Source organism: Cyprinodon variegatus, unplaced genomic scaffold (genome assembly GCF_000732505.1).
Source record: "Cyprinodon variegatus isolate N-32 unplaced genomic scaffold, C_variegatus-1.0 Scaffold545, whole genome shotgun sequence".
Taxonomy (NCBI): domain Eukaryota; kingdom Metazoa; phylum Chordata; class Actinopteri; order Cyprinodontiformes; family Cyprinodontidae; genus Cyprinodon; species Cyprinodon variegatus.
The window spans coordinates 496,295-519,362 of NW_015150998.1; the positions used below are offsets into that span (position 1 = coordinate 496,295).

At 37.2% G+C, this 23,068-nt stretch overlaps 1 protein-coding gene across 1 annotated transcript in view; it reads left to right on the forward strand.

The window, feature by feature from the left end:
- The window catches only part of piezo2 (piezo-type mechanosensitive ion channel component 2), a 149,959-nt gene that overhangs the window by 66,582 nt on the left and 60,309 nt on the right, over positions 1-23,068 (forward strand). The window contains exons 8-15 of the mRNA XM_015391514.1: positions 7,603-7,777; positions 12,151-12,270; positions 12,808-12,843; positions 14,880-14,991; positions 17,245-17,417; positions 19,843-20,073; positions 20,523-20,643; positions 21,572-21,765. Coding sequence (XP_015247000.1) covers positions 7,603-7,777; positions 12,151-12,270; positions 12,808-12,843; positions 14,880-14,991; positions 17,245-17,417; positions 19,843-20,073; positions 20,523-20,643; positions 21,572-21,765 — 1,162 coding nt within the window. The remainder of the gene's footprint in view (positions 1-7,602; positions 7,778-12,150; positions 12,271-12,807; positions 12,844-14,879; positions 14,992-17,244; positions 17,418-19,842; positions 20,074-20,522; positions 20,644-21,571; positions 21,766-23,068) is intronic.

Genomic DNA, 23,068 nt, shown 5'->3' on the forward strand with positions numbered 1-23,068 from the left:
TTAGTGTGAGTTTTTGTTGACGAGAAATAAAATAGTTAGCGGGTGGACTAGCAGGCATTTAAAATGCATCATTGTGCTGTAAACTGTTAAACAAACTAAGCAGTATCAGCTGTGCTGCAGCATCCTGTTTGGTTTCTCCCACCACCTGGCATCCTGCATAGCCACAGATGGACAATGGCAGCAGTGGAGGGGGTAAAAGTAGTCTGGAATGGTCCGGTACTGCGCGCTCAACTCTGACAAACTCTGTTCTTCCAGCTGTGCTTGTACAGATATGCATCTTTGCACGCACGTTGCTCAGAGTCTGCGCTTTACGCTCCACAATGATGGTCTGCTCTTAGCAGTAAGGCTCTTCCTGCTCTCGCTACTTAATAAACTATTTAGCTGATCATCCTCTGCCAAGCATAAAAACTATCATAATTATTTTTTTTCCAGCTCACAAGAGGTGATGCAAAACCTTCTGTAATTTTTACCACTCGGAATCCCTAAATTATATTCAAAGCAAATATTTAAAACCATTCCTTTATTGTAAATTTTGTTAGCTTGTGTGCTATATTAACCAATATGATGTGTTGAACTAGATCTGCTATTTTCCCACCTTTTTTTGATACACTTTTGTATTAAGTAAAGCATTAATTCCTAAAGGTTTTTCCATTCTATAAATTAAAGTTTTCTGCCCAACAGCAATGATGAACTGCACGGCAGCATTGTATCTCCAGCAATTGTGGTATCTAGACAAGAGCTGACAGTCTGGTAAAGAATCTCGTTATTTGAAATTGTAAAGGTTAGTTGTTTTTTTAAGTGTAGCATTAAACTGACTAAAACTAGACTAAAACCTTTTTTAGGTTTAGTCGACTAAAACTGACTAAAACTATCATATATAGTAACGACTAAAATGGTTAATGATCTAGACAGAAGATCCAAATTTTCAGCCAGAAACACAGGACTAGAATTTAAACCATTTATTCTGAACTCAGGACTTCAGGAGCACATCCACTGAGAACAAGGGATAACTTTTCAGAATCCTCCCTTCAGCGGGGACCGGCAGCTTTAACAGAGCGGGCTGCTCCTTTAACAGTTGTTGGGTGGCCAACAGTTGAATGACGTGGAGCAAAGAGGCGGGATCAAGGTCCTGGAAGCCAGACTCAGGTTTAATGATCAGGGGGCTTGGCAGGATGCAGAAGTCAAGGGGTAGAAACAGGGTAATTGTCAAGAAGGCAGAGAAATCCGACGAGGGTTAGGCACAAGGGAAAATCCGTGAAGCGAAGATGTGGTCAAGAACTTGGTCAAGTCAACGTGAAGTGCTGGATACTACTTGCTTGTTGGTTGCAATTATCTGGCCCCGTCTGCCTGCCACAGGCTGACTTATAACAGCTGAGAGACATGCTGCTGATTGCACTGTAGTGCAGCAGGCAGAAGCTGGAGTTGATTGTTCACAGGCAGAGCAGAGCAGGCAGATGGGCCAAAATCATAACAAAATGTGACCAAAACTAATAATAGTTTTGGTCCTGAAGACGAAGACTAAGACTAAATCTAAGATGGCTTTCAAAACAACACTGCGAAAAAACTAAAGATCAGACTTTGTGTGGATGAATGGGCCAAAATCACACCTGGGAAATTCATGCAAGTAATTTCTCCATACAGGAGGCGTCTTGAAGCTGTCATTGCCAATAAAAGCTTTTCTACAAAGTATTAAATAAATTTCAGTAAGTGTGTTCAATACTTATTCCCTGTGCCATTGCACATGATTACGCATAACTGACTTTAATTGATCTGGACATCTATGGTTTGATTGCTTTGTAAAAAGCAAAAAAATGGTGGCTTGATCAATAATAATTATTCTATGTATGTATGTATGCGTTCCAACATACCACTGTTTATGTGGGTATTTTTAATGGTATCCATCTTCAGCATCGCTGTAGCAGTATTTGTGTTGTGTTGGTGCCCTTAGCTTTGCAGGGTTTTATTGATTTCACTGTTTCCCCATTTGAAAGCTGCTACTATGTGTCAGTATCCAAGCTATTTGCAGCATTATATAGCTAAAAACTGCTTTGAGCAAGCAAAGAGTCCTCCTCATCCTCTTGCCACTGATGGTAGATAACATTTTCTGTTGCTGGAGACAATCTCATATTATTAGTATTGACAGGTATTACTGAAAAACTGTTCTACTGCTGCTGCAAAGAAGTAAAGAAGCTTAAATTGAAGCTGCAGTGACTCTAAATAGAGTTTTTTAAATTGTTGTCAAAGAGCATGTGAGATCCATGGAGGTAAAGATGCTGATCTGCTTTCCCTTATCTGATGTTCTTTTATATTTCAGGTCTCAAATATGCTTATCTGTATTGGTTTCTAGACTGAAAGCATCTTAAGTTTTTTTTTTTTTTTTTTCAGTTAAACGCACATCTCTTAAAAAAAGGAGTAAAAAATGTTTAAGAAAATTGTGAAATTTAATTTAATTGAGGAGGCTAAATACTCATTTGATTCAGGTGTGGAAGCAGAGACATGATAGAGGAACCCTGCTCTGGTGCGATTGACTTGCAGTGGGAGGGTTGTGGGTTTGAATACCGGTTTAGAGTTTACTGGAGTGAATTTGTATCAATGCCATTCAAGGGTTCTCTGTTCTCCTTCTACAGCCCAAAGGCATAGCTGTTTAATCTCAATTTTTTTCTAAATTTATAGCCAAGTTAAATGTGTTAGAAGAGTAAAATGCATTTCCACAGTTGGCTTAATATAATGAAATCATAAAAATAGAAAAATGATTGCAGCTTTAAATTTACTGCTTGGTCAAAATCTTACCTAGACAATCTGACAGGAATCTATGTGGAACTTTAATGCTAAATTTAACTTAACTTGCTTTCAGACATTGTCCACATGTTTTGAGTTATCACTGAGATCAGGACTATCCAAAAGCATAATGTAAGCCTTTTCTGGGTAATTTTCCTCTTAAAACAGCTAACTGAGTGCATCTTTGTGAATCTGATAACACATCAGCAGACTGTCCGCCTGATTCCAGTGTCATGTTTGACAGGTGTGCAGTGTTTTACGTTTCAGTAGCCTCATCTTGACCCCTTTCAGCATTGTGGCCTGCTTCTTCTCTTGGAGCTATTTGCTTTATTTGAGTTTGCAGTTGTCAGATTTGGAGCTGGAGATTCTTTTTTTTTTATTCAATATCTTTTAGTCTAAATAATGCGAAGGTTCCAAGTATGAGGGGATCATCCTTCTAAGCCTCCCCAGGTAGGCCCATACCAGGGTGCTGCAGAGGAGAGTCTGCCTGTTTGCCTAACTTTGGCTTCAGGAATAGCAGTGTGGTTTTCTTTCAGCCCAACACCCTCTGCACTGCTTGAGTTGTTTATTAGAGTTTTCCCAGCTGGTCCACATTTGTTTTGTGGACCTGGAGAAGGCATTTTTTGTCCTGTGGTACTAAGTGAGGATCACCCAGAATTATGCAGTTGGGGGCCCTTTACTAGGGGCCATCTGTTCTCTGTACAGGCAGAGAGGAAGTCTGTTCCGCATTTCTGGCCATAAGTCAGACCCGTTCCTGTTGCATATTGGCTCCTTCATGGACAGGATTTCTAATCACCGCCAAGGGCTGGAGGCGGTCTTGTTTTGGGACCTGTGGATTTTCTCTCTAGTTTTTGGGGATGATGTAATTCTGCTTGCTCCTTTGAGCCAAGACCTACAGCAGGCACTTGGTCAGTTCATAGCTGATTGTCAATCAGCTGGGATGAAGATCAGCTTCTCCGGGTCTGAATCCATGATTCTCAACTGAAAAAAAGCTGTTTGCCCTCTTCAGGTCAAAGCATAGTTAAGTAGGGTCAAGTCCTCTTTCAAGTAGAGGATTAACTATCTAAGGCTCTGTTTATTAGCGAGGGGAGAATGGAGCAGGGGATGGACATAATGTGGATGCTGCACCTGTCTGTTGCGCTGAAGAAAGTGCCAAGTCAGTCTACCTTCCTACCCTCAGCTATAGTCATGAAATCTTATTGACGACTAAAGGAACAAGGTCCTGGATACAAGTAGATAAAATTATATTCCTTCTCAGGAATGTCTCCTTCAGGAGGTGTTCAAGGCCCAGGACAAGATGGAGGGACTATGCCTTTTAACTGGCAATCAAAAACCGTCTGGCTTCCACGAGAGAAGCTGAGCAATATATCTGAGGAGAGGGAAGTTAGGAGAGGGAAGTATGGGGCTCCCTGTTGAGGTTGCTGCTCTCACAACCCTGGTATGGGATTAAGCAAAAGAATGATTTTGAGTATGAGTAATGGTAAAGCGTCATGGTCAGTGCTCCCTCGAAGATATGAGCCTGCGCAATTGGGAACTCCTCATGCATTCCCAGTGCACGAGAAAATCTATATCAAACAAAATCCAACATAAACTGTAAATTAATTATGCTACGTTCGCACCGGACGCAGCAGGTGTGGCAGAAGCAGCGACTTTACATGCAAAGTCATTGGTTCACGTGCGTCAAGGCGCAGCAAAAGGTCCCGCAGCACGTTTTGAGCAGCAGGCGCAGCGCGTCTGAGCAGCTGAAGCAGCGCGTCGGGAGCGCCACATCAACCAATCAGAGAAGCTGATCTGGGAGCTGGCCGTGAGACAGACACATCGCTGATGATACAGAGCGCTGTGATCACTCCTCTAAAACAGTTTATTAAATTAACTTAAAATGCTGAAACCTGCAGGCAGAATATGTTCGCTTTTATTATCCCGGTGCCTGCAGTTTGGCTTATTTAGATGAAAACCACCTACCAGCTGCCGCGGTGAACCGCGAGGAGGCGACCTGGCCAGAGGCTGCTGTTGAAGGGATTCCTACTGTCGGCGCACCGCCGGTATGTCGGGGTCTGAGCGGCTCCGACAGAAATAATATTAGAAGGCAGGATGATAATCTGAATGAACTGACTGCACTGATTAAGTTTTTAGGTGGATTGTCTCACTTAAAAACATATTAAAGCTACAGTGTGTAACAATTACAGGGATATACAGTCAGAAATGTAATATATTATACATAACTATGTTATTTTATCATCATCTACGAGCTCAGCCTCTTAACCTTAATATTTGCGTTGCCTTAGAATTCGTTATTTATAATTACATAGGAGCGGGTCTCGCAGCCATGGAGGCAGACATCTTTGCGCTACGGCAGCACAGAGCCAACAAACTAGCGATTGCGAGATCGCCAAAATGTCACAACAATGTAGAAAAAATAACGGGTATATTTATTATCTTAAGTCTACATGAAATCTATACCCTACACAGACTAATGAAATACTATCTGTAAAATTATCTATGTAAACAAACCTCATCACTTGAGAAGGTAGGTGATGCGGGCGTCGTGGAAGACATTTTGTCCCGTAACGCTCGCCGTACTGTTGGGGGGGAGAAGCGGTGGGGGGGAGATGTTCATGTTGCTGCAGTCTGCAGTCTGACCGCTAGATGTCGCTAAAATTTACACACTGTAGCTTTAAAACTACTTTATTCCCACTGATCACAGCAAATATTGCTGCAAGGCAAAGAAAGGATAGAGTAGCTACGCCCAATGCGCGTCAGACACACTTTTGGGCTGCGCAGCGAGAGCAGCAGAGCTGCTTCAGCTGCGCGTCAGAACTAACTGGTACAAGCAGCAAAAATGAAGCAGCAGACGCGATTTTGCTGCTCTTGCTGCGTCCGGTGTGACCGTAGCATTAGACTGTTAAAAAACAAAAACTTCTGTATTCTTTTGAATCGGTGTATCATTCTACAGAGAAAAAACGGACAGCTCTGCAACCCCAACATGCACACAGTTTGGGACAGACCTGTACATTACGCAGCTCGATGCTCCATATGACCTTTCTATTTGTTTTTTTGCTAAATTCAAGTACATGAAGCAAAAATATAAACAGGAGTCACATTCTCAGATATAGTGGCTTAGATGTGAGAAACTAAAGATATCACAGCATGTGGATATTTGTTTTACATTCATGCATCCAGTGCTGATTGCGCAACAGGTTTAGTTTAATGAATCATATCAAAAAGCGTCTTAAAGTGTCATCGGAGAAAAATAGATCAAATTTAAGTCAGATTTGGTCATATTCTAGTGACATTTACTCGTTTTTTTATTTATTTATCGATATTAATCATAAAATGCTCAAACTTAAATTTACAGGAATTTATGTTGTATCACAAGCTTCAGCACACATTTCATTGCAAAAAATGTGAAAAATGAACAGGACCCTCCCCCGGTCCAAAACTGGATTTACCATTTATATTTTTTTTTACCGATCTCATGAGCAACTTTTTCAAATCACTTAAATTAAAAGTAAACTAATGGAAATCACTGCTGCATTCTTTCACTCTATTAATAAATAATGTAACTAGATATGATCAATATCAATAGTTATGAGAGAGTGATCAAATACTCAGCTTGCATATGCAATGATGAAGTTGACACAAAAAAGCCCAGACTTTTACAGATAATGAGTATATTTACACTTAAAACTGTAGTATGTTATCATGTGTTTATGTTAAATTTCTATCAAGCTGAGGTATTTCTGCCCTCTGCTGTGTTAAATGTAACACCTCCCCCTCAGAACTGTGTTTTTTCCTTCATGCACACCTTCAGGCTGAAAGAGTTGACTTCTTAAGCCACCAATACTTTCAAGCCCCATTGGATAATGGGCCATGGTAGTGCCTACCCTAATTGTGCTTGTTGACAGTGACTCGGCCTTGGTTTGCGACTGGTGCTGAGTGAAACCGTTGAGAGGCCTGGCTTCCAATCCACTTCCTGCCTCCCCTCCTTACAATGGAAGTTCCCAGTCATGTGACCAGCCAGCCTTCCCGGACTGAGCAGAAAGCGTCCAGGAAGGGAGCTTGGGTCAGAATGAGGAGGGGGTTCACTCCTCCAGATGGCATAAATAGTCTCAGGGGAGCCACTAAATCTGGGTAGTTGTGTCACATACGTCAGTGAAGTTCCTGACTGGATGAACTTTGTTGATTCAGTCAGGAAGAGACTGAATCAGATGGCCCACTTGTTGTACAAACAAATCCTTACCGTTGCTGCATTGTTCAGATTCCAGGGTTCAAAGATTTTCATCTTGGGAATGTTTCTCTGCTTAATGGATCAAATGAAATTAGAATACAGCTCAAGCAGTTCTATTTTTTTATTTTATTTATTTTTTATTTAAACTTTATTTTACCAGGAGGTCCCTTGAGATAAAATCTATTTTTCGAGGGAGACCTGGCCAAGAGGCAGCAGTACAGTAAGACATATAAAAACACAGGACAACATAATAAAATCAATCATAAACTAGACTCTAGAATAACAGTTAGAATTCTCTGTGCAAGAGGTTTTCAATAGTGATTTAAAATGCTGTAGCGGAATAAGAGTCCGCAATTGCAGGGAGTTTTGAATATTGTGCCACGACCATGTTGCTGCATAAAAAAATGATGTTTTGCCAAGATCTGTGTTGATGCTGGGAATAGTGTAAAGAACACGACTTGAGCTAGTTGACTATATAAAAATAATTAAGAGGTAATGTGAGATTTTTAAATGTTCACTGCTAAGGGTTTTTAGCACTTTACCCTAAAAACAGTGCTTGTGTATTCCTCACATCCATGTTTCTTCTCCCTTTACAGGGTCTTTGGTATCGCCCCCATTGTCCAGACCAACTGTTCCTGCACGTGGAAGCTCACGGTGCACCCGGATCGTAAGTGGTACCACTTTGTCAATCCCATCATGCTGCTAATCCTCTATTACACCCTGGCCACACTCATCCGCCTTTGGCTGCAGGAGCCCATCGACCAACTCATGGTAAGGACAACGGATAGACGCAATGTCAGAGCAGGGATATTTTCAGTTAAATTAATTTATAGTATTGGTTTTGCTAAAAAGAAACACTGTTATCAGAAAATGTTTATTCTTTTATGTAGTTTATATACAAACATGCTAAAGCAGTGGGGTCAACTTCACTTCCTGAAGGTTGTTGATCCCAACGTTTTAGCAGCATGGGCTTTTTTTTCCCCAACACTTGAATGCAAGATACATTTCCCTTCAGAATTTTAAACTGTCACTACTGTAATATAATTACTGTGTTAGAATATGTAACAAACATTTCAAACTCCATGAGAGCAAGAGAGAAATGCAAAGAAAAACAAAACACTTAAATTCCTACTGGAATGAAGCCATCAACGCCAACCTATGGCTACCCAACAAAATCTCACTGAGATACCTTATTGATCCCATGTAAACCTCAATTCCTATGTAAGATCTATACATTTTTTTTAACATAATAAAATATGTAGGTATGGGACCCTGCTTGTGTACCATATTGTCTTTTACAAATGTCTTCCTAAGTTGGGAATGTGTTTTATACTTTTGCTGGCAAATGTTTAAATTCCCTCTATGAATTTTTTTTTCTCCAGTCAATGCTTTTAGTTTGAAGTCCAGCATCCACCATCATATTTGTATGTAAAGTTGTATTTAGGTGTGACATCATGCTAGTATTTGAAAAGGCAAATTATACCTTTGGTATTCTAAAGGAGCATTTACCCTTCCTCCAAATTTTCAGCAAATAGCAAAAAATGAAGCAGAGTAGTACCAGTGTGTACCCCATGAGCTATGTTCACATATGTTTCAGGCTAGTGATAATATCTGAAGTGTGGGAGTTTGAGGCCCTGTTGTGGTTTTGCAAATTGCAGTGTTTGAAGTCTGGCCCCTGGGCGCCACCCATGCCATATAACATGTTTGATTTAAAAAATGAGGGGGCCTCTGCAGAACTCAGGAGGTAATGCAGCCATTTTAAATGAGCTTTGTCAGATCAGGCATACGTCTTAAACCTGCACAATCACATTCTCTCTGAATCCGGTTCAGACAAAACTTCTCTAACTCTCTACTTTATATCTCACTTTCAAAAGTGAAAAAATGTTTCAGATGTTTTGGTTCCTTTATGCTTAATGGCCTCCGTTCAGACTAATACATTTGCCTATCTTTGTGGAGTAGATTAGCACTTTTGAGTGCACAGAAGTTTCAAATACAACAGATTTAAGGCTTTTTGCACTTTTTCATGCATCTCCTCTTCCAGTTCTTGATCTCAATCTGTCAAAGTCAGTCTTAATGCTCATTCGCAGCCGCTCCCTAATCAATCTTCTTGAAGCAGGAAACAACTAAAATGAAGGATAATCAGCTAATTGTATTATTTATATGGTGAAAATGACAGCAGACAGACCCTTTTATCACATTTTCAGATGATCAAATTATTAGTTTGTCAAACAATTCAAAGTAAAGTTCAAAGAAAAAATGTTAAAGAATACGTGCAATATGATAAAATGAGCACTGTTTCAACTGCAACAATAATTTCTACTAAGAAAACAATATAATTGTTTTTTAATCTTGTTTTTTATTTTGATCTTAAACTCTCGACTTCCTCTACCCTTTACCCAGCTGACTAACAGAGTGCAGCAACATGTGGAGGGGATTTTCTACTATGAACAATAGAAATATTGTGATAGAAAATTAATGTTTTATTCAAGAGCAATTAAGCCTCATGCCAGAAACTTACTTTGAAATAAATGATGTTTTACAGAAATTTATCGTTTTTACAGGTTATATTGCAAGTTTTGGTATAGCACTGATATGATGGAGTCAACAAACTTTATTAGGCATAATTCTGATGTTTTGGAGCCTTTATCTGTACATTACATATTTAGATATTTTCTGATAAAATACAGTACAAAAGTGTCCCCTCATTTAATCTTACAACTGGATCATATGGACCGTTTCTGCCATCTGCCAGTCTGTTGCAGGGAAATACAGAGACACATGAACATGTACTTACACATTAACACATAAGGGAAATTTAGAGCACAGAAACCGCTGAAGGAACAGGCAAAATCCATGCAGAAACACCCTAGGCGAGAATTAAAACTCAGGACCTGCTTGCTGTAAGGCAACTGTGCTACAAACTGCGACACCATGCTGCTGTGGAAATAATCATTTAATAAAAATATGCATAGGCAAATTTATCCACACCATTTTTTTAATAAAGCCATTAAGGAATGTTTGCAGTTCTGAAGAAAGTCGACTGCTGGCCGGAATGTCTGCCGTGTCTAATAGTGTGTTACCTGAGACACTGCGGGTCTGATTCTGCCAAAGCCTGCAAAGCAGCACAAATTGTCTCAATATTCAGACATTAGACCTCCAAATAGAAGGCCTTTATGATTACAAATGTAGCAACTTGTTAAAATTTATAGTGCCATTATAGGATTTTACTTTGTTGATGTTACAGTTCCAGCTCGTACATGCCGATGACATGTTATAGTTAATGGCCGGATCATATTTGAAGTATGTCTTTGGACTGCACAAAGTTTGAATTTTTTAATAAGTGTGTCATATCATGAAGTCATTTCAAAACAGCCTCAGCTCACCCAAGTGCTGCACAAGCTATTTTGGACCCCTAAATGTATTCAATTCCACCATTCACTAGCTCATTGTTCCTTGAGACGACGTCACTACCTCCACTAGTGATTGAAACCTCTTGTGACATGGTCACCTTAGAAAAGACCTGCATCTGTCTTCCTCCACCTCAGAGCTCCAGGCTCCGCTCCTCCATCTCGTAATGGAGTTATAGATTAGTGTTTTTATAGAGGGGTCAATACTTCCCTTCAAACCTGTAGGGCTGTATGCATTATTGATCTGTCCACAAAGTGATGTGTGTGCCTTTGTCTGTGTGTGTGTGTGTGTTTATGTTTTTTTACCTACTCTTACACTTTAGATTAGAGGCTAATAATAAAACATGATTGGTGTCTAAATCACATACTGACAGGCTTGTTCGATAGTGGAGGTGCCAGATTATGATGGACCTTGTCTGTGACAAAAAAAAAAGATAAGCACAGATGGATATCTTAATGTCTTATGTGTCTAAAATTGTTAGTTGAAAATGTTAAGACACGAAAGCAAAACTGGAAGAACATTAATCATTTTTAAAATCTTTCATTGGAATCTAATTTTAAATTTCCTAACAGATTCCTTGTTTTATGTGCGCTTCATTTACACATTCTTAAAACATTATCACATTCTTATTAACACATTCTCTTAATTTGGGGGGTTTATGATTTTCTTATCGCATTTATTAGTATTCTTCATAGCATACCAGAGAGCTACAGTACTGAAACCAGCTCATTCTACAGTGTAGAAAGGATTACTACAGTCACTGAAAAAAATATGCTGCCAGTGACCCTACAGTAGGCTCATCAAAAAACAAAACAAAAAGGGAAATACTTTGTTTAAAAGAAAAAAAGAACAGTTGAGGGAGGGGGGCATCCTTTGTGTTAAGGAGGCTTATGTCTTTTAATGCATACAGAAATAGGTTTAGAGGTTCTTTATCATTTTGCAGCCTCTGGTTCAATCTTTTTTTTTAGTTGTTTGTCGGTAAAGTAGCATGAGGGCCAGGGATCCCCACCGATGGGACAGGATCATCAGAAGAGCTGGCTCAGCTCAGTGATTGCTCTCAGGTTGAAGACATTTCAGACAGAAACCTTTATCCATCATGGTCAATTCAGACCATCCCTTCCACAAAACACCAGCTAAATATTTTTTCTTGCACCACTTAATCATCATCATTCTTGATCACAGTTTTTCAGTGGTTCGTCTACAAAGGCATCTAATTCCAACAAAAACACTGAAATACCAATGAAGTACCAGTAGGTGGCACTTAGGGATGTGCCAGTGCCGATGTTCTGAACTCCCACATTGACAAAAATTAGTAAATTTTAGTTTTTTTTCTTTTTCTTTTTTTTTTTTTTTTACTAATTTGACATCTAACTGAAAAAAGAACCTTATGAATGCATCCATGTCATGAATACATCTAATAATGAAAGTAGGCCTCTTACCTCTGTTTTCTTACTTAACTCCAAATCAAGAGCATCAAAGTACTTGGAAAATAGCAAATGGGTTTTTTGCTCCAAATGCTAAAAAAATATATATATGTAATTTCCTCTTATTCCACAGTTTTTTTTAACTGACAGAGACTGTCAAAATAAAACGTATCGTGTTTTTAAAAGGTCACCCAGCTTTATCCTGCATTCTGCATTGGCTGAAACGTGTATCAGTAACATTGGCAAGTGAACCAGGAGCTCAGTTTTTAAGATACACATCCAACAGAAAACTGCATATCTGTGTTTTTTCAGGATGATAAGGATGAAGATATGTATGAGGAAGAGGAGCAGACTGGAAACGGACTGAATAACTTTGCCAACAGGAAGAGGCAGCTGTGGTGGGAATCTCGCCAAGGCACTGACGAGAAAAATGTATGTTATGCATGAGCTGTGCTGCATTGATTATTGGACACTTGATTAAGTAAACATGATCCTGTTTATTATCTAAATGTGAACAGTGCTGAGAATTGAAATAGGATTAAAGTCTTCTTATGAGGAGGCTTTTTACAAGGTTTTTTAGAAGATTTAGTTGAAAATGAAAACTATAATATTTCAGACTAATTTTACCTTTAGATTTAACTTAAAGCTTTATTATGCTTTATTAGCATTAGGAAAAATGGAAGCTGTTTATTGCAGATTTCTTTAGTGTAACATCTCACCCCCTTCTCACACAAACACTTTCTGACATTGTTCTTATATCAACGTGTAGTCTGTCCCTGGCGGCCACCTCCAGCTATCTGGAGCCTTTTAGTGTGCACACGCTGATGAACAGTTGGCCGGATTTACAGAGCAGTTCAGCTCGACTTGTTCCTGCTTATCATTGGCTGTAAAAAACAAGGAGGTCCTTTGACTTCAGCAGCTTATCGATAACACACTTCGCCTTGTATGCTCTTTTTTTCCCCTTCCTAGCTTCTCTCAACCCAGGATGGAATCAGTACAACTGAGGTGCGGCTGCTCTGGATGTTTTTCTTAATTTCTCTCCTACTTGTGTGTTCTTCAGAAGGGAAATTAATGAATACAATCTGCTTTTCAGACTGCATACAGTGCTAAAGCTTTGCAAAAATAATCCTTCAATTGTTCCATATTTTCTTTCAGAACTACAACCTTAATTGTTTTTCATTGGAATTAAATGGTATTTATCCATATAAAGTAGCACATGATTCTAAAGTGGCTGCATAATTACTAGAGCATTAATCGGAGAAGAAGCGACTTTGCTCCTAGAGGAGCTGCAAACATCCACAGCTCAGGTTTGAGCATTAAGTGTGTCAAAAGGAATATACTATAACACATGGTACCACTATAACACATTGTGTTGACAGCATCATGCTGTGCTTCTTCCACTAGACCGAAAACTACCTAACAGAGATACCAGGAAAATGTTTATATCAAAGCTCAATCCTTTTTTTCAAATGACCTAAATTTCTTGCTCCATGAACTCTAATTACTGATAGAGTCTTATTATACTTTTACCTGTTAAAAAAAACTAAACATTGAGTATTTACATATAATGACCAAATTCATCAGACCTTGTTGGAAAAGAATGTAACAAGTAAAAAACTTTAACAATGATATGATATGAGTTCCTATTAGACCAAATATATTTAAAGTTGTTGTACTAAAGATTAAATTACAATGATATGAAACAATGTAGTTGATAAAAGACAGATAAAACCAATAATGGTCACAGAAAAAAACTTGAATCTAACTTAAGTGAGAATAAATAAGCATTTTATGAAAGGAACAAAGGAAAGTCAGATAGTTTTCATCTAGGCTTCAACTGAATTATAGAAAAACTCAAAAAAAACTGACCTGGACAAAAATGATGGTACATCTTGAAAAGACTGAAAATAATGTGACTAAAGCTTCCTGTTAAATCAAGGTGTGTCCGCTAATTAGCATCACAGGTGTCTACAATCTATTAATCAATCAGCAGGCAGATATTTAGAGCTACAGATCAGTGTGCTGTTTGGTGACATGGTGTGTACCACACTCAACATGGTCCAGGGGAAGGGAAGGAAAGAGTTGACTCTGGAGATTAGAAAGAAAATTATAGACAATCATGTTTTGCAGCTTGCTGTTCCTAAGACTATAGCTGCACATATTATTCTGAAATATAGGATCAATAGGACTGTAGCCAACCTACCTGGGCGTGGCTGAAGGAGGAAAACTGATCACAACCAAAAAGCCAGAAAAACTTCTAAGGAAATTAAAGGTAAACTTCTAGCTCAAGGAACTTTAGAGTCAGATCGCACCATTGCATTGTTTTGGCAAAGTGGACTTGATGTTAGATGACCAAAGAGGACACCACTGTTGAAACCAAATAATTTTAAAATCCAGACTAGAGTTTGCCAAACTACATGATGACAAGTCACAAAACTTCTAGGAGAATTTCCCATGGACAGATAAGACAAAAATGGAACCTAATGCAAGGGCACATCAGCTCTACATTCACAGATGGAAAAAAGAAGCATATCTAGAACAGAACGGCTGTTGTAAAAGACTGGATCGTAGTTCTAAAGTAATATCACTGTAACTTTTAAATCCATATTTTCTAATAACCAAGAACAAATTATGATTATTAGACATTTTGGTGTCAAGATATACCAGATTTTTTTTTTCTGTAATAAAAGTTTTTTTTTTTTTTTTTTTTTACAATGGTTTTGTATAGAAAAAAAACTGTTACTTGAAACGGAAATGCAGTGTGAAAAGTGGAACGTAAAAAAACTGACAACTTTCCATTGACTTGCAAAGACAATGCATGGTAACAAACTATTAAATGAAAATGACAAAATAAATCTGGTGAAAATGAGCAATTATAGCAGCCTGTCTAAATAATTCACAATTAACTCACACAGTTTAAATTACTGTGTTTTGCCTTTGCAAGGTTAAGCATTTTAGAGTAATATATTCCTGTATTGTGTTTGTTATTTTTGTTATTTTGTTTGAGAGACTGATTTTAGTTTTCTGATTTTGATCCACAGGTTGTACCCACCTCAAATGGGACGTCTTTTGACTTTGTTACTAATGGACCACTTGCTTTGGACTTGTACTCGACACCCCAATATAAACTGGACAAGCTCACTGACTGTACAGGTGGGCTGGAAAACACATTTGTTGAGATTTGGGATAGGTTACTGGATGTCAGAAAAATTACCTGGTCAAACTACCCTTCATTTCTTTTTTATCTTGGTTTCAAACAGCAAGACTTCTTTGTAATTTTCTTTATTAGGTAAAATTGATAGGATGTTCAATATTTAGAATAGACTAGAATAGAACAGAATAAAAATACTTGTATTGTTTAACAGTGGGGAAATTCAGATGTAACAATGGCAAATTGTAAACAGACCATAACATTGACAGTTAAACCGTACAGCAAAAGAGTAAAATATTTAGTATAAAAACAAAACCAAGACACTTATGTGGTTGTCCTTAAAATGGCATTTTCAGGTGGAAAGCATCCAATAATAAATTAGCTACAAGATGTTTGTTTTTTTCACTCTAGGACAATTTTAAACACATTTTTATATTTATTATGTGTTTTTGACCATACCTACGGAAGAGGATTAGGGCCACTGAAAAAAAAAAAAGTTAACTGATTTTTTTTTTCAGTTTAGTATGGGAAAAAGGTCAGAATTCTGACTTTAATCTCAGAATTCTGACTTTAATCTCAGAATTCTGACTTTCATCTCAGAATTCTGACTTTTTTCTCAGAATTCTGACTTTAATCTCAGAATTCTGACTTTTTTCCCATACTAAACTGAAAAAAAAAATAATGTAAAAATCAGTTAACTTTTCTTTTTTTTTTTTCAGTGGCCCTAATCCTCTTCCGTACATACCAAAACCATGATGTAAAGAAACGCAGAGGAAAGCATTGACAATGCTTGAGTCAAAACAAGATATAAAACAGAAAAATATTTAGAGGCCTGAAGACTTAATAATAAAAAATCTTTTAATTCTGACTAGCTCTGTGGACTAAATGTTTTGTTTGAACTATCCAATGCCTTCATTTTTCAGTTTGATATGGTTACCTACATTTTTTTTTTTTTAAGCTCCTGATGTCACTAAAACACAACCAGTATGTTTCTACACAGCTATCAGACATTTCATGTTTGTCCCCTGGTGTACAGCAAGAGGTCGGATTTGAAAACGGAAGGAAAGTTCTTTAGCCAAAGATGGAGATTGTTTGGCCTGTGATCAGACCTTTTTTTTTTTTTACTGCTGTTTACTGCCTACACCCTGACCATCAGTGGTCAGCAGGGGAAGTTGAACAGGAAAAGAACCATGAAGCTCCTAAAAGGTACCCCTTCTGGAGGAAGGGGTAGCTGGTATTGTTGTTTGTTAGATTTTTAGTGCCTGGATTAGTTGGGACACTCTGATCGATGATATGAAAAACAGATCAATAAGCTTTTCATGAAAAATAGAAGAGAGATTAGAGTTATACTTTATTGTCCCCCAGTGTATTTACAGTAAAGCTACAGGCAAATTGAAGCAGATAGCTACACATAAATCCAGTGTTTACCTCAGTTTTGATTTTCTTCTTCTTAGCACAACTAAAAATGACCCTATGTAAACTGGTCTTCCATTAGTTGGATCATTATGTATATCTAAAATGAATAGTTCGTGATAATTTAATTAATTTAGGGTTTATCAGTAAAAAAATAAATGTTTTAAATTTGTTGCAATCACTGAGTCTGGGAGCGGCCTTCAGGCAGTGATGTCACAGTGCGGCAAGCCTAGCGCCACTCTCCCCGCTTTACAAGCAAAATCAATGGGAACTATTATACACAACTGCAATCAACAACAATTATTTTTGATTTTGAGAGGACTTCACTATTGAAATCCACAAGAGCTATAGACAAAGGGACAATGCCAAAATGCATGGCAGTTGGATGTTGTAATACATCGGGTAAAAGTGAAAAATTATTCGACAAAGCGACAAAATAAGTTATTTCATCTTTCCGACTCATGATCCACCACGGGTTCGTCTTTGGATTGCCAACTTGAAGAGGGAGGATTTGCAATTTAACTTCTGGCCAGAGAAAAAACACGTCATATGTAACCAACATTTCGATTAAAATTTTTTAACTTGGATAATAGCAGTGATGTAAAAAGTACACAGATTTGTTACTTAAGTAGCAGTATAGATACTGCAGTTTAACCTTTTGTAATGTCAAAATAGATAATTTGCTAATTTCTTTGTTATCGTAAAAAAAAACCCAAATGTTTCAAAAACTAAGAATACTTTAACTAATCAATTCACATGTTTTTAAAGAACAAGGACCACTTTGTACATACTCGCCCATTTAGTAAACAGATACAAAATATAACCTTTTTTTATCGTCTCAGCAGAGAAGAAAGAAGAGTCTGTGTATGAAGTGAGCTTACCCCCAGAAGATTCGGCACTGAAAGAGTCAGAGGATGAGGAGAATGACATTAAGAAAAAAGGAGTCGGAGCAATGGTTAAATTCTTCCATTTCATCATGAAACAGAGCTACATATGTGCTCTAATAGCCATGATGGTGAGTATTGGGGATGAAAGTTGGACTACCATGTAACATTACCTATTTGTTAATGATGTTAAGTCATTAAAAAATAACATAAAAAAAACACAAAAAAAAAAACAAGATACATAAAAACTATTTTCCCACCTATAGATTAATACATACTCTTGATTTTTATTTGCAATTTTAAACTTCCTTTGCATAAACCCAAGAAGGGGAAAAATAACAACAGTAGTTTTTGGTATTTCCAGATCTGGATGAATATAAAAACCAACAAAAAAAGTGTTATATTTAAAAATCCTACTCCTAAAATGTGAATTCCTAGTTTTAATCATACTTTGTAAAGACACTCATTTTCCAGCCTCTTTATTATAGAGGATTAGTAAGTGTAAGTTGATGGAAAGAAAAAAAAGATTTTCGAAAAGTTATTTTTTTTTTTTGTTCAACTTGATGGATTCTCTGAAAATCTATGATTTTAGTATGACCTATTTTCTTTGTATATAGTTAATCTTACATTCAGTATTCTGCATAATTCAATATTTTGCATGCAAAAGGTTTAAAATAATGACTGAAATATGACCAAAAACAAACTAACTTTTGCCTAAAAATATGCAGCTCTCTACAAGCTTTCTGAGAATTTTTCTGTCGTTTTGCTAAGTTTGAAATTCTGCATATATCTGTCAGTTGAGCAAAGGGATGGTTAGCAAATAACAACATCATTTTTATATTGATTGTTAAAACAAAAAACCTTGTGTTTTATTCAGGTCATCGCATTTGACTTGTCATCTTCTCATGCAATGAAATCCTCTGCTGCTTCATTCAGCACATATGACAGTCAGTGTTGTGCATGAATACGTTCAATGAACGCCGTTCACTGGATATGTTCATATTTTTAGTGAATGTTAAACTCAACTCATCAGTTTTGAAGAAATGAACGTAAACCGCAGTGACGTTCAGTCTGAATAATGAGCAGAGCAACCCACACACTTAACGTTTGATCCAATTGATAACGATACTTTTCATTGGATAACGTCAGGTTTTACAACACTTATTACGGCAAACAGCATGGCAGACCAGCATGTCTAATGCTAGTACTAGTGCGCAATTCAGACTCATCTACTGATATTTTTGGATGCCAGTTTTGTAGACTGCTTGGTATGGCTGGGCAATATGGCCTAAAAATAAAATCTCCAATTTTATTATTTTTTTAATTTGATTTACGATTTTGTTCACCCTTAATTATTTAGAAAAGTATTAAGTACAAATTGGTCACCATGTCTTTGGCTATGAAAGGGGCACATCGCTACTCTGCAGCGCAATTGGCAGCCATGCTTCTGTTAACAGCTGGCATGTTAGCTATCTGGAGCGGGAACCATTTTAAAATATGCAATACTATACACAACCAAAGTTCTTCAAATACAAACACACCTATATAAAATTAATTTGAATGAATTAATTGAATCTATCTTTTGCCCAGCCCTACCTCTTGGCAAAATTTTATGAACTAATGCAAGCAAACTTGAACAGAAAAAAACTGAAGTTTTTGTGCAAACTGTGCCCACCGGGACTTAGCAAACAAGTCTTTACATCAGCCATGTCCACTTCAAACTTAAAGCGACAGATCGATTTAAAGCATCTGAGCTATCTTGGGAATTATCTGCTACTGAATCAGGAACTTGTTAATTTCCTTCAGCCAGCTGACTGGCAGTGCACATAGATAGTACTTTCAACTGGCTAATGTGGCAGCAAGTTAAAATCTCACCAAGGGAAAAAGAATCACACTTTGCTGCTACGATCGCAAAGCTATTTCATTCAGAGGTAAAATGTCATTGAGGTCAGAATGGTAACTTAATATAGAAGGTATTTTGAAAAGAATATGTAACCTTTTTCAGCAAAAAAGAGGACTATTCCTTAATATTTAATCATTTACGCTGCTCATTTGGCCCTATTACTCTCACTGCAAAATTTTCGTGCTCATTTGCTGTCTGTGATTGGCTCTGAGATCACTTGTGGCTGGTCTTTTGTGATCCAACCATTACCTTCATTCCCTGCAGTAGTAATCAGGTGAACAAAAGTGTGCAGCATGTCCCAAATCAGTCTCTCACTAAAGGAGTTTTTTGAGACAAGTGAGGTAAATAAAGAAAGCTCAATTTACATGTTGGGCAATTTTAAGGGCATCTATGGGAAAGAAAAATAAACATTTAAACTTTCTTTAAAATCTCATAAATTAACACTTTTAAAACATTTTTAAGAAATCTAGTCTACCTTGATGTTGCTGGAGGAGCCATGCCTAATTGTCAAAATATAAATAAATAAACTGCTGTCCTGTATGAATTTCAGGGTGGAGCACCATAGAGCAAAGAACCTTATACAGTCACATATATTAATGACTTTACAGCTGGTACTCATAACTCATTAAAAGTCGACAATTTTCCTCCTGCAGGCGTGGAGCATCACATATGTCAGCTGGCTGACTTTCGTCTTCCTCATGTGGTCCTGTGTGCTGTGGATGGTGAGGGACCGGAGACGTTACGCCATGCTGTCGTCTCCTTTCATGGTGGCCTACGGCAATCTGGTGATAGTGCTTCAGTATATTTGGAGTTTCGAGAATATGCAACCAGTCGCAGGATTCTTTGTTACGAAGAAAAACCCCTTCCACTCCCTTTCATCCAAGGTTTGAATGCAGTTATTATTCAGAATTACTTCTTTTTTTTTTTTTTACCGGTAGCTGAGTTGTGAAATTAGACTGTTATGTAAACTGCACAGTGTGTGTTTTGCCAAATAATGGAATAGCTCTAAGAATTTAAAGATTTTACAAACATCCCTTCTTTTTTTTCTTTTGCCCCATACTTCTTTTTTTTTTCTAAACAATGCCTTGCGCTTTTATCGTTTGGTTGACAGAAAATGCAATAATATTTCATAACTACAGCCAACAAAGGTTTACTTTAAAGTGTCTGATAACCGCAACATGTGCTTTAACGTCTGCACACTTAGCTCTGAGTTACTGCATAGACTGTGCACATCTGCAATCGTAACTCTCTCTGAATGAGTTTATGTTAACTGCATTTAATTCATCCGTTCTTTTCCTTCTTGTCTGAGTCTAACCGTTTTATTTTTGTCTAGATGATGTGTCTGGTGACATTCTGGTTGCTGCTGAGACAAACACTAACCGAGAGACAGGAAAAACAAAAAGAAGAGAACACAGGTCTCTTGGATGTCTTGGTGGACAGTCAGAAGAAGGAGGGTATGCTATTCTTTTTATTAGTATCAGGTCCCTGCAGTGTAAGATGGTCCTAATCAGTATTTCAGCCTGTGATCCCAAAATAACAGTGATACAGATCCCATAAAACACATAGTTATTTTATGCCTTATTTATTTATTTATTTATTTATTTATTTATTTATTTATTTATTTATTTATTTATTTATTCATTCATTTATTTAACTTCAGCCAGCTCCTTTGTTTCCTGTCTTTCATTAATGGACAAACTGATTAATCCAGGTGTGTCTGGCTAATGTTGTCATGGTTACTGAGGTCAGACACACCTGGATTAATCAGTTTGTCCAGTAATGACAGATGGGAAACAAAGAAATGGACTGAAGTTCAGGAACTAGTGGAGTTTGGCATATAGTCCATTAAGTGATTCTATTTGTTATCAAATGTATTCACATTGGTAGTAATGCAATTCATCATTTTAAAGAGAATTTTAATTATTTAACTGCGCATTTTATGATTTATGGTATATTTAATTTTTTTTAAATTTATTAGATAAGGTAATGTGACATCTACCTATTTTGTGGTACATTTATCTGTTTTTGGGACATTCATATATAAATATTATGAAATTTTTGCTCCTTGCCTTAAGGACCATATCGTGATCCTGTAAAAAAACTCCGACCCCCTCGGGTGGGGTTTAGCGTCCAGTTTGGGCGCTAGACTGTGGTATCTACACCAAAAAAATTGAAACTTATTTAATTTGATGTAATATATATTAACTAATTGAAATGTAAAGATTGTTATAATTATCTGTCTGTACAACCATTTTCCCTGCAAAAGTAAGGAATCTAAAACAAATATCAACAAATAAATATTCTGTTTGGTCTGAAAATAAATTATAATTATTTTTTAAATGTTTTCTGATATTTGTATGCTTGTGTTGTCCACGTTTGTAGAGGAAAAAGACAAAGAGGAGGGAGGGGAGCAGGACCTCCTGCATGTTCTTGGCAGCTTGGTGATGGGTGTTCTCGTCAAATACTGGATCTACATCTGTGGTGGGATGTTTTTCATCGTCAGCTTTGAAGGGACAATCGTCATGTACAAGATCATCTACATGATGATGTTACTCTCCTGTGTGGCTCTGTACCAGGTACTGTACCTACATCAGCTGTTTATTCACATTCCCCCAGACCATTAATTGCTTTGTGTCAGCTTAATTAAATCAAAGCTGTATTAAAGTAGCAACTGGTTGATGGGGCGATCCTGATTATCTAGCGATACTCAGCGGAAATAATATGTAAAATCACTCCTTGATATAAGTGGTACTAATAGATTTTACCAACACACAATATAATGTTATTTTTTACAGAGGAGAAATGAGCTTGTGCATGCTCTCACACGCATTTAATAGGCGTTCCCTCTTGGTAGCAGGTACAGGGTTGTGCATGTGCATTTTTGTTTTTATTGGAGAGGGCGGGTTTTTAGAAATTTTGCGAAAAATTTGACATGTGACATTTTAAAATGTGACATTTTAAAGCACTAATGTCTTTCAAACACCTTATTTTCCATATCATGATTATCAGCAGTCTCTCAGCTTTGGGGGTTTAGAGTAAAGAAACAACTAGTTAAACGTAGCAGGAAGAGAACATGAAGATCATATAGAAAAATATTCAGTCTCCAAAAACCCTTTAAGGTACATTCTCACCTGATAAAAAGGAACTGAATAAGTAAACTCATTTTACATGCCATCTCTATGTAAGGACATGATCAGGAACAAATTGACAGTCAGCAATGCCATGGAGTGATTTGAACTGTGCCAACTGAAATGGCAAAATTTCAACAAACTGTTTACGTTAATTTGCTTTGTGTAACGAGTCAAGGAGTTGACGTGGTTGTGTTTTAGGATGAAGATGCGCCTTTTGTGTCTGTTTTTAAAAAAGTGACTGGTTGTAAGTTTAGCAGGTATTTTTGCATTGTTCAAAGAAATGATCGCCCTGAGATTACTGTCAAGCAACCATCGGCAGGCAAGTGAGGTGAAAGGTCAGCCTTGTTTGCTTTTTGTGAGATCACTCCTTTACAAAGTCCTTGAAGTGTATCTGTATGCTTTTTCAAGGATTATTGGGTTAAACATTTTGAAACCTATGAATCCTTTTTATTTTTCTTGACATTTATTCAACCAGGTGAGTTTGTATGGAGGACCAACTCTGCCATATTTAAAAATACAGAAATAAATAAATGCTTAATAAATAAATAAGCATACAATTAATTGCCAACAAAAATACAATAAACAAATAAATGTAAGTAGAAATTAAATTATACAGTGAGGCATAAATGTATATAAATCTTTTAATTACCTTCTTTATTTATATTTGCCTTTGTAATATTTACCTCATTTATTTTTTTGTCGTTTATACAAATACACCAAAAAATCGCCATCATAGCCAGCGGTCCTT